Source organism: Desmodus rotundus, chromosome 3 (genome assembly GCF_022682495.2).
Source record: "Desmodus rotundus isolate HL8 chromosome 3, HLdesRot8A.1, whole genome shotgun sequence".
Taxonomy (NCBI): Eukaryota; Metazoa; Chordata; class Mammalia; order Chiroptera; family Phyllostomidae; genus Desmodus; species Desmodus rotundus.
In genome coordinates this window covers 124,998,271-125,010,850 of record NC_071389.1, presented here as the reverse complement: position 1 = coordinate 125,010,850, position 12,580 = coordinate 124,998,271, and the positions used below count along the sequence as shown (strand labels likewise).

Here is a 12,580-nt window from a genome sequence, read left to right as displayed (position 1 = left end):
ATGTAGTCCAGGTTTACAAATATAGCTTATGAGATCTCTTATCTACAATTGTGTATTTTCAGGAGCTAGAAATACTTTCTTTTCTCTTCATACTAGTGTGGCGGCTGTGGCAATCCAGGCATACTGGCGTGGTTACATTGTGCGTAGACAGTATCTTTTCTCTACAAAACTACATACCGCTTCAACAGGACTCCTGAAATACCGGCCAAATTCCTGCATCAAAAATCAAACTATTTTAAAGAAAGAAAAAAGAGAAAATACTGTAAATATCCAAGAACAGAAGGAAAAGGCTGCTATTCTTATTCAGGTTAGTTTTAATCTTTTGGTGAAGTAATCAAAAAAGATGTAGTAGTCATCTTTCACTGGGTTGTTCTGTGTAACAGGCAACATTCAAATCTTAGTGGTTTTTCAAATCATGGGATTTATTTCTTACTCACGTGACATGTAGGTGACAGGTCGACTGTGCCTCTGCCTAGTACCTAGGCTGAAGGAATAACCCGTAAGTTGGAAATACCATTCTCATGACTGAGGGCCACGCTGAACTCAATAATCATATTTAAAGCATCTGTTCACGTGTACCATTTGTCACATATTTCAATAGCCAAAGCAGGTTTCATTTGACCTAATCTTCAGTTATTTTTTGAAGCATTTTAAAAATCTATTAAAATAATTGTTAAAGTTCTTCAAATACACTTTTAACTTCAAAATAGAGGAAGCAACTATTGAATAGATTTGATTCAGCCCCACAAAGACCAGATTTCAAAATGAAGTTCAACCTGGTCACATTCATCCTTTTATTTATTCACTCATTAATTAATTTTCAGAACTACTGTTTTTCAAGCAGTGTTCTAGGCTCAAGAACCATACCTATGAACAAAATATACAAGATTTCAGCCCTTATGGAGTTCATATCCTATTGGAAGAGGGAGACATAAACTAAATAAATACCTAAAATAAGGCCTGTGGAAATTCATGGTACTTCCCCTGAATTGAATGATCATAATTAAACAAAAATTTTAGTGTTTCCTTCTATTCATTTAATCAGCAAGTATTTACTGGCACAAAAATCTTACTAGCTTACATTCTGTTAAGATGTGCAGTTAATAAATAAGTATGCTAGGTAGTGATCAGTACTGTGTGAAAAAATAAAGCAGGAAAAGGTGGGTTGGGAGTGTCAAAGGATAGTTTATTATTTTCGACAGGATGGATAGAGAGGACCAGAAAAGATGACACTGCAGTGACAGAGTAAGCCACTAGGTATCTGGGAAGAGTATATTCCGGGCAGAGAAATACGAGATTTCAATGCGCTGATTTAGGAGCATACTACTGTGTTCAAAGAGCAGCAAGAAGCCAGGGTGACTAGAGAGTGATCAGGGAAGGAAAGTAGGACTTAAACAACATAAGCCATTATAAAGATTTTGGCTTTTACTATGAATGACATGGGAAGATATTACAGGAAGCTGAGCAGTGGGTTCACAATATCAAGTATTCTTTTTTTTTGACTTTTTATTTTTATTTTATTTTTTAAAATATATTTATTGATTATGCTATTACAGTTGACCCATTCCCCCCCTCACTCCACTCCATCCTGCCCACCCCCTCCCTCCCACATCCCCCCCTATAGTTCATGTCCATGGGTCATACTTATAAGTTCTTTGGCTTCTACATTTCCTACACTATTCTTACCCTCCCCCTGTCTATTTTCCACCTATCATCTATGCTACTTATTCTCTGTACCTTCCCCCCCCTCCCACTCCCCTATTGACACCCCTCCATATGATCTCCATCTCTATGGTTCTGTTCCTGTTCTAGTTGTTTGCCTAGTTTGCTCTTGTTTTTGTTTTAGGTGTGGTCATTAATAACTGTGAGTTTGCTGTCATTTTTACTGTTCCTATTTTTGATCTTCTTTTTCTTAGGTAACTCCCTTTAACATTTCATATAATAAGGGCTTGGTGATGATGAACTCCTTTAACTTGACCTTATCTGAGAAGCACTTTATCTTCCCTTCCATTCTAAATGATAGCTTTGCTGGATAGAGTAATCTTGGATGTAGGTCCTTGCCTTTCATGACTTGGAATACTTCTTGCCATCCCCTTCTTGCCTGTAAGTTCTCTTTGGAGAAATCAGCTGATAGTCTTATGGGAAGTCCTTTGTAGGTAACTGTGTTCTTTTCTCTTGCTGTTTCTAAGATTCTCTCCTTCTGTTTCATCTTGGGTAATGTAATTATGATGTGCCTTGGTGTGTTCCTCCTTGGGTCCAGCTTCTTTGGGACTCTCTGAGCTTCCTGGACTTCCTGGAAGTCTATTTTCTTTGCCAGATTAGGGAAGTTCTCCGTCATTATTTGTTCAAATAAGTTTTCAAGTTTTTGTTCTTCCTCTTCTCCTTCTGGCACCCCTATAATTTGGATGTTGGAACATTTCAAGATGTCGTGGAGGTTTCCTACGCCTCTCCTCGGTTTTCCGAATTCTTGTTTCTTCATTCTTTTCTGGTTGGATGTTTCTTTCTTCCTTCTGGTCCACACCGTCGATTTGAGTCCCAGTTTCCTTCCCATCACTATTGGTTCCCTGTACATTTTCCTTTGTTTCTCTTAGCATAGGCTTCATTTTTTCATCTACTTGTTGAACAAATTCAACCAAGTCTGTGAGCATATTGATAACCAGTGCTTTGAACTGTGCATCCGATAGGTTGGCTATCTCTCCCTCACTTAGTTGTATTATTTCTGGAGCTTTGAAGTGTTCTGTCATTTGGGCTTTTTTTTTTTTTTTTTTTTTTTTTGTCTTGGCGCCTCTGTTACTTAAAGGGGCAGAGCCTTAGGTGTTCACTGGGGCGGGGTAACGCTGGTCACTGCACTGTGATGCTGTATGTGGGGGAGGGGCCGAGAGGGAGCAATGGCGCCTGCTCCCCTCTCCACCGGATTTCAGTCTTTCACTCTGCTACCCACAATCAAACTGGGCCCCTCTGATGCTGGTTCCCGAGTGGGTGGGCTTGTGCATGCCCTAGGCCCCTGTGGGTCTCTCCAACGACCTCTCCTGTGAGGCTGGGAGTCTCTCCTGCTGCCGCCCCAACCCCCACGGGTGTTTTCAATCAGAGGTTTGCTTGGGTTGCGCGGTCTGCTTCACTCCCCGCTGTTTGTCTGGTTTATCTGTGGGCGAATGTGGGGTCGCAGGGTCTGCTAGTGGTCGGACTGCCTGCCCCATTTGTCCCACACTCCGCCAGTCTCGGTCCCGCCATGGCCACGCGAGTCCTCTCTGCCCCTCCTACTGGTCTGGATGAATGTTTATTTTTTATTTCCTTGGTGTCGGACTTCCTTGCCGTGCAATTTTCTGTGAGTTCTGGTTGTGCGAGGAGGCGCAGTGTGTCTACCTACGCCACCATCTTGGTTCTCCTGTCAAGTATTCTTTATGTTGTAATTCTACTGAAGAAAGGCAGGAGTAGAAGCAACAGAATCAATTAGTAGGCTGTTGTCTCCAGACAAGAGATAAGGAAAGCATGGACAAGATTCTTTCAGTAGAAGTGGTAAGAAAATCACATCCCAGAATATGTGTTGATTTATCTTACAACTATGCCTGTGTACTTTGAAGGTAGAGCTGATGATATCAGTCCATGGGGTTATGGTATATGAGAGGGAGAGAGGAGTCAGGGATGCCTCCAAGGTATTGGCATAAGCAACTAGAAGAATAGCCTTCAAATTAAGTCTCTGGCTTTTGCTGTTTATTAAAGTGATAGTTTTCAAGAGTATTATCTTTGCTATGTTTCTAATGAATATGTTTCATATTTCAGCTGGCTTAATTTGTTTGGAGTGTGCTCTTAAGGGCAATGCAGTGCACAGATAAAGCCATACTGATACCTGAATGGTGGTGGGAGTGGGGAGAGGGCAACAGATTCAAGGAAACTCTGAATCTCAAAATTTTGTCTGCTTCATGAGGAGTGGATATGTCATGTGGTCCAAACTCTCTCCTGTCATCAGTTGATGAGTAATACATCTCTTAGCATCAATGGTAAATGGATATTAAAGTTTTGCTTCATTTCATTCAATAAAGGGAAGTTCATTACTTTATGGAATAGTCTAGTTCAGTGACTGATTATGTTGAATGTTCTTTTGAATATTTTCAGCTTCTTTATATTTGTAACAAAAGTATGCATAATTTACCCTCTCTTTGCAAATTAGAACAAGTCTTTTGTTGTACATCATGGCACTTAAAATCATTGAAGTCAACTCAACTTTATTTTCTCTTCTCTTGAGTACAATCATATAATTTTAAAAATCATCCATCATAAAATATGAATTTAAGGCTGTCTAGTCATCCTGGAGAGCAGAGAATGATATAGTAGAAACATGCCGGGCTTTAGAGCAAAGTGAAGATTTCTTGAATGATTAGTGAAGACTGTTTCCTGCCTACCAAAACTGACATTCTCCTCTTCTTCCTAGCAGATAGCCAGCTTCCCTAGCACTTTGGTATGGACCTTTTTCTTAGTTCCAGTCAATAGAATGTGAGTGAAAAACATATCCAACACTTTCGTGTCTGGCCCTTAAAACCTCCCACAGACATTCCTCTCCAATCTTTTCCTTTTCTGGTTGTATGAAAGGAAGACAGCCTTTGAGGCATCTCTTGGAAGCTGCCTCTTTGGATTGCAGTCTGCAAAGCATGAATATATGAATCACTCTATGTTTTTGTTGTTTTCAAATTATGTTTTATTGATTATGCTATTACAGTTGTCCCAAATATTCCCTTTTGACCCCCTCCACCCAGCAACCCCCACTTCCTCAGGCAATCCCCCCACAATAGTTCATGTTCATGGATAATGCATATAAGTTTTTTGGCTACTCCATTTCCTATACTGTACTTTACCTCCCATGGCTATTCTGTGACTACCTCTTTGTACTTCTTAATCCCCTCACCTCTTCATCTACTTCCCCACCTCCCTATCTCATCTGGTAACGATCAAACTGCTCCCTGTATTCATGATTCTGTCTCTGTTACTCTTGTTTCTTAGTTTGCTTTTTTATTTTTATTTTCAATTGTTGATAGATATGCATTTTTGCCATTTTATTGTTCATAGTTTTTATCATCTTCTTTTTCTTAAATAAGTCCCTTTAACATTTCATATGATAATGGTTTGGTGATGATGAACTCCTTTAGTTTTTTCTTGTCTGGGAAGCTCTTTATCTGCCCTTTGATTCCAAATGATAGCTTTGCTGGGTAGAGCAATCTTGGCTGTAGGCCTCTGCTTTTCATGACTATTTCTTGCCAGTGCCTCCTAGTTTGCAAAGTTTCTTTTGAGAAATCAGCTGACAGTCTTATGGGAATGCCCCTGTAGGTAACTAACTGCTTATCTCTTGCTTCTTTTAAGGTTCTCTCTTTATCGTTAACCATTGGCAGTTTAATTATGATGTGTTTTGGAGTGGACCTCTTTGTGTCCATCTTTGCATCCAGGGATTCTCTGTGCTTGCTGGACTTACATGTCTATTTCCTTCACTAAATTAGGGAATTTTTCTTTCATTATTTTTTCAAATAGATTTCCAATTTCTTGACCTTTCTCTTCTTCTTCTGTACCCTTATGATGAGAATATTGGACCTCTTGAAGTTATCCCAGAGGCAACTTACACTATCCTTGTACTTTTGGACTATTTTTATTTTTGTTTTTCTGACTGGTTGTTTTTTGCTTCCTTATGTTACAAATCGTTGATTTGATTCTTGGCTTTACCCACTCTACTGTTGCTTCCTTGTAAATTGTTCTTTATTTCAATTAGTGTATCCTTCATTTCTGACTGGATCTTTTTTATGCTGTTGAGGTCCTCACTAAGTTCCTTGAGCATCCTTATCACCAGTGTTTTGAACTCAGCATCTGATAGATTGTTTAGCTGAATTTTGTTTAGCTCTTTTTTTGGAGTTTTGATCTGTTCTTTTATTTGGGCCATGTTTCTTTGTCTCCTCATTTTGGCAGCCTCACTGTGTTTGTTTCTATGTATTAGGTCAAGCTACTATGACTCCCTGTCTTAGTAGTGTTCGCTAATGTAGTAGGTATCCTGTAGGGTCCAGTGGCAGAGTCTCCCTTGTCACGCAAGATGGGTGCTTGAGGTGTGCCCTTTGTATGGACTGCATACACCATCCTCTTGTAATTGAGCCTTGATTGCTATTCGCAGGTCAATGGGAAAGATTTACCCTGGCCAGTCAGCTGCAAGAATTGGCTGTGACCACTGACCGCCAACTTCTGCCCTCTGTGGAGGATCCGCTGTGCAGGCAGGGGCAGGGTGGTGGTGTTCTGACATGGTCTGTAGCTGTCTACTGGGTGCACAGGCTATGGGGTTTCTCAGGTGGTATGGACCAAGGTCAGCTCCCATCTATGTTCTGCCTGAGGCCACCCTGCCTGAGCTGTAAAGCAATCTGAGATAGCTGCAACTTGTGCTGGGCTTGGAGATTCCCAGGTGAAACCAAGCTGTGACTAGGCTGGCTGCTGCTATTGCCACACCTGGGGCAATTTAGCAAGAGGTATGGGCGCTAGGGATTTATTGAGGCTGGCTGTTGCTTGTTTAATAGGATTTAGGAAGTTGTGAAGCATGAGCCAAGACCAGCTATTCATATGGAAAAGTCACAGTTAACAGTTTGGGTGTGATTGTAAGTAAGTTGGGTAGGACAGTCTCAGGGGACTTTCAGGACAAGGCAAAAACAGTCTTTGGCAGGTCAGTGGAGTCTCAGATATGACAGCAGCCTGCCCACTCTGTGGCTCTTGTGTGGGGAGGGCTCAGAAAGGAAAGGGCCTCTGCCAGTCTTTCTGTCTGGGAGAAAGCTGTCCCCCATCTTCCTGCCTTGATGCCAGACACTCCAGTTCCTCCCTGTATTCTACTGGTGCCTTTAAAGCTTCTACCTCAGTGCTAGAGCTCAGAGGGAGTGAGTATGAGTAAGTCTGTGTGTGGGTTCTTTAAGGAGAACTGCTTGGGACTCCAGAAGTTTCTTCCACTGACTCAATCCATGCAGGTTTTTGCAGCCAGAAATTATAGGGAATTATCTTCCTGGCACTGGAAGCTTGGGCTGTGGGTTGGGGCCTTGTTCCTTGCAACTGAGATATCCCTCCCAAATTTTTATCCACCACACATGGTTGTAGGGCCAGTCCATTCTGTGTCTCCACCCTACTACCAATCTGGATTGATGTGGTTTCTTTAATTTTGTAGTTGTCAGACTTCCATTCAGCTCAATTTCTGAGGGTTCTGACTGATGGTTGCTGTATATTTTAGTTGTAATTTTGATGTGGTTGTGTGAGGAGGTGAGCTGTGTTTTCCTATGCTGCCATTTTGACCAGAAATTCTAGAATCATTGTATGTCAAAGTGCTGCCCCATTGTCTTGTTTTCTCTCTGAATGTTTGTTATGTGGTCAAGAAAAAAACCTATTTTTTCTGAGTTATTATACATTTTTGGGTATTTTTGTTATAGCATTTAGCTTACCCTAACTAATATAAAGGATGTAAGATACACTTTGAGAAATATATAAGTCAATGTAAATATGTAATAGAATGGAATTCCAAGTGTAAAGAGAATGGAAGAAAAAGAACATAGGATTTCATATTACTGGAATATTAAGTTATAGTGTAATTAGACTACCATAAGAACTAGAATATTAAAATATAGGAGGAACACGGTCATAGATGGGTGAAGGATTTTAATAAGGAACAAGTGTATGGAACAAGTTCCAGACTAGAGTTGATGGCAGTTGGAGAAGGAAAGTGTCAGATATGTCTAACATAGGTGTAGCCATCAAGCGGGGGGGAATTGATTTGAATGTGTGAAAGAAAGACGAAACGATCATAGATGGATTACTTGGAGAAAATTGAAGCCTTTACAGAAATAAATAAAAATAATCTGAACATTACTCATTATATATTTATATTATAATTATTTTTCATATAGTAGAAATACCTGGGGCTTGAATTCCTGATGAAAATTAATGAGGGTGCTATCTATATGTCTCACACCAGAAAAACACCCACTACGTATTGTATGGTCTGGGGCTTTGCAGGAGTTCTGTCCCTAATGAGCTGGGCTGGATCAGTTGTGATCCACAGTGAATCCATCTCTGTCACAGAAGGTCTGGATTAAACAATTTCCTTTATATGCTTGTCTCTACCTAATCTTGACATCTTCTGTAACCACCTCTACTTCCTCATCACTAGATTTAAAAAAATCTCAGATAGCTTATCATTTCTTTTTTAAAATATATCAGTATAAATTTCTTTTAAAAAATGTCTTTATTGTATTTTTACCCACCTTCATCCTGCAATCACCACCCTCATCCTGCATCCCCACCCTCATCCTGCAATCACCACACTATTTTCCAGGTCCCTGTCCTCTTTCCTTTTTTTTCAATCTGTACAAATTTCTGTAAGATCTGTTGTTTTAAATGTAACTGCAGTACGCCACTAACCTAAAAAACTGACAATTATTTTTCAATATCAGTCATTGACCAAGTCTTCACCATTCTTGGCTACTTGTTGTAGAGGCTGTGGTTTGGTTTCTTAGACTCGTTGCTGCAGAGGTTGTGAATGACTTCTGTTGTCATATATGGTGGGTCCATTGTCGGTTTGTGTATTCCACCTCTCAATATGTATAGGTTTTTAAGAGTAGTAATATCAACATATCATTAACATTTTTCTTACTGAAAACATATTTGAGGTATCTTTTATAGTTAAATGTGTCTTTTGAGTGTATATAACTAGGGATATACTTAAATAAATCTAGTTTAAAGTAATTTTAAATAACTTCTATGTGCTTACACCTACACAATGAAACATATTTTTATATTTTTTAGGAATTCCTTTTTTTATATTTATTTGTTTCACAATTGTCTTAAGCACGCACAGTTCAAAGTCAAATCTAAGCAAGGTATAGTCAGAAGTCTGGCTTCTGTTGCCATAACTTCCATCTTGTTTTCTGCATCTATAGTTAATATTTTATAACTAATTTTATAATATATACTTTTACTTTTATAAATATTAGAATCCACATATACTTATGTATTTAAATATATGTTTATATAATGTATATGTTTATTATATATTTACATAGTCTTTCACAGATAAATGGTAATATACATTTTTCTATAAAAGATATGTTAAGTAGGAAGAGACAGAAACATCCCACACTTCTTCCTTGTCTTTTATACTTAACATATCCTGGTGCTTCTTCCATAGCAATATACAAAGATACTTGTTTTTTAAATAAGAAGCTGCCATGTTCTTGCAGTTATAGTTAGGCAACCTTTCCCCACTCAAAGGTTATTGAGGAATCTGGATGTTTTTAATTCTATTGTTTTGTTATTAGTTTATTTTAAAGTGAAATTAGTTTATTGTTATGAACCAGGATACTATTTCTCTAATATGGCCATTTATATATGGTGAAATTTTCCTAAATGTGTGTTAGTTTATTTTATACATGATCATTTGAAAATTAGCAAAATTGGTTTTCCTTTGTACCTCTTTGTTCTTAATTTAGAACGGGTCCTGGAGGAATTATCAGATAATTGATTGGTTGACCTACATGTGCAGTTGAGGGAGTTTTAAAGATTCTTTTCTGCTGACCACAAGGAAAGTCTCCTGAGATTCAAAACTTTAGACACATGCAGTTATTTAATTTATCTTGCAGTTTTAAGTGTCACATAAAGTTCAAAAAACAGATTACTGAGCCATTAAACTAAGGCCTAAGATGTTTTATCTTCCTAATGGGATAATACAGAGAATCTGGTTTGGAGTTTGATCTATAACCTTGTATAACATGCTTTAAATTTTTGTTTAGGCGGTTTGGAAGGGGTTTCTTTTGCGAAAGAAACTGACAACAGCTCTAGAGGCTATTAAGAATGAGGAATCTGAAGAAGAATATGAAGAAATAGATTTAGAGGATTTCACATTTGATGAAGTAAGTACCAGTTTATAACATGAATATTGATCTCACAACATTTTTAGTATATTTATTTTGGAGCTAAACCAGTTTCTAAGGTTTTAATCTTGTAAAAACTGTTACAGATTTTTCAAATAACACTTGAAAAAGTATTCTAAATTCTCAACATCTTCATTTATCCAACAAGCCTGTACATTGTGTAAACATGATCATAGAATATTTACAAGAGTTTCCTGATACTCTTTACCCAGATTTACATGTTGCGAATATTACTGTGACGTTATATATGCCCTGTTCAACAACCTTTAATAATTCCTTGTTGCCTAGAAAACTGAGAACAACCTCCTTAAATTGTTATTTACATATTCCACAAAAAGGTAGCAAGCTATACAGACATATTCACCGCTTCTTCCCTGTGACTTCCATATACTGCCACCAAAATGAGTACACTTTTACTGTGTAAAGTATTGCATTTTGCGGCCTTAGTTTGGCTCATTTTGTTCCCTCTTCTCTAGGTAGTTAACACTCTATTTTTGAACTTCCTATAAGTGGAATCATACAGTATGTACTCTCCTTTCACATGATATGATGTCTGTGAAATGTAACTATGTGGTTGAGTACAGCTGTATAAAAGTAATTTTACCACTTATTTATCCATTATTTGAATATTCCACTTTTTAAAAGTCTATTCTACTCTTGGTAGATTATTTATTGTTGGATTATTTCCAGTATTATCTATTATGACTAAGGATGCTATGGGCATTCTTGTACATGTCATTTGATATGCATATTCACGTGTCTTTAGGAATGGAATTTCTGGATCATAAGTGTTTACCTATGTTTAGTAGATAGTGACTAACAGTATTTCAAAGTGATTGTATTGAATTACAGCTCAATAAGCAGATTATGAGAGTTTTAGTGCAGCTCTATCCTCACCAACACTTCGTATTTTCATGTCTTTCCCCTACTGCAGTAGATTTGCTGTATCTTGTTTTAATTTGAATTTTTCTCATAACTAATAATGCTTAATACCTTTTCACATGCTTACTGGCCATTTAGGTATTCACTTTTGTGACATGATCAAGTGCTTGTGTGTTTTTCAGTTGGGTTATATACTTTTTCTTACTGATTTATAGAAGTTCTTTATATATTCTGAATACTACACTGTTCTTGCAAGTGTCCACTCTAAATTCTGAAGCTTCCTTTTTTATTTTCTTTATGGTTTACTTTGATGAACAGAATGCTTCTAATTTTAAATTAAAAACAAAAGTTTTTGATTGTTGTAACATATAAGAAATATTTGCCTCTTCCTAGATCATATTCTGGAAACTTTATTATCTTAACTTTCAGAATTTAAATCTCTGATGTATCTAGAATTAATTTCTGTGAGTAGTGTAGGGAAGGGGTCAAGATTCCCTTCCCCATACACGTACATTTGGTTAGCTCATTGACTTAAAACCACTCGTAAAGACTATACTTTTCATAATTGACTGCTGTTGAAGCTTTGCCTGAACTCAGGTAATTGTATGTGGGTTCTCTTAATTTTTCTCATTGTTATGTTGTTTATCCTTACATATTTACTTTAATTGCTCTATAACTTATAATAAGGTTGGATAGTTTTATAAGAGCTCCAACTTCGTTCTTTCTTTTCAAAAAAACAAAACTGCTACTTCTCTATTGACCCATTTTGTTTCTGTACAAATTTTGGAATCACCCTGTCAATTTCCATAGTAAATATTAGGATTCTATCTGAGATTGCAGTGAATCTATAAATCAATTTGGGAGACCTGATATTTTTTGGAATATTGCATTTTTAAATCTATAAACACAGGCTATTCCATCATTTATTCAGGCAATTTAAGATTTTTGTCTGCAATGCTCTATAGTGGTGTTGCACATTTTTGCTTAGATTTTTTCCTAGGTATTTGATGTTTTTTGATATTATATTTATTTTTGCATATTAACCTTGTATTTAATCACTGTGTTGAAATCATGTATAAATGTTAGTAGTTTATCTCTCAAGTCTTTTGAATATTCTGTGTACACAATCATGTCATCTCAGAATGACAGTTTTTGTTTCCTTTTTTCCAATCCTTAGGCCTTGCATTTGTTTTTCTTTCCGTTTTTCTTTCCTTATCATCCTGACTGATATCTCCAGTAAAATGTAGAATAGGAGCAGACATCTTTTTCTAGCTCTTCATCTCAGGGGGAAAGCTTTCAATATACCATCACTAAAAACATGTTTTTTAATATCGGCTCTTTAGAAACTCTATATTTAATTAAGGAAGTTACCTTCCTTAGCATTTTCCTACCTTTCCAAGAGGTTGATAGGATGATCATGATCATGGTGATTCTTTTTATGGTTTGGATTTTATCAAATACTTTTAATACATATAACATTCATGTTTCAAACATTAAACCTTGTATTATAGAATAAACTATGTTAATTATAATGTATTAACATAGATCTCTATTATAGATCTCTATTATTTGCTAATATTTTGTTAGGTCTTTTACATTTATATGCCAGAAGGAACTGGCCTGTAAATTTTCTCTCTTATAAAACTCAATTCAGACTTTCATATGAAGTTTATGTTGGCTTTACACATTTGGTTCAAAAGTGTTTCCTCTGTTCTTATTTTCTGGGAGAGTTTGAGTTAAGATCAATGATATTCCTAAAATTTTATCTCAGC

At 37.1% G+C, this 12,580-nt stretch overlaps 1 protein-coding gene across 6 annotated transcripts in view; it reads left to right on the top strand.

Moving 5' to 3' along the window:
• Positions 1 to 12,580, top strand: part of LRRIQ1 (leucine rich repeats and IQ motif containing 1) — a 242,786-nt gene that overhangs the window by 106,209 nt on the left and 123,997 nt on the right. For all 6 annotated transcript variants that reach the window (XM_053921022.1, XM_053921021.1, XM_053921016.1 and 3 more), the window contains 2 exons: positions 97 to 307; positions 9,786 to 9,905. In XM_053921022.1, coding sequence (XP_053776997.1) covers positions 97 to 307; positions 9,786 to 9,905 — 331 coding nt within the window. The remainder of the gene's footprint in view (positions 1 to 96; positions 308 to 9,785; positions 9,906 to 12,580) is intronic.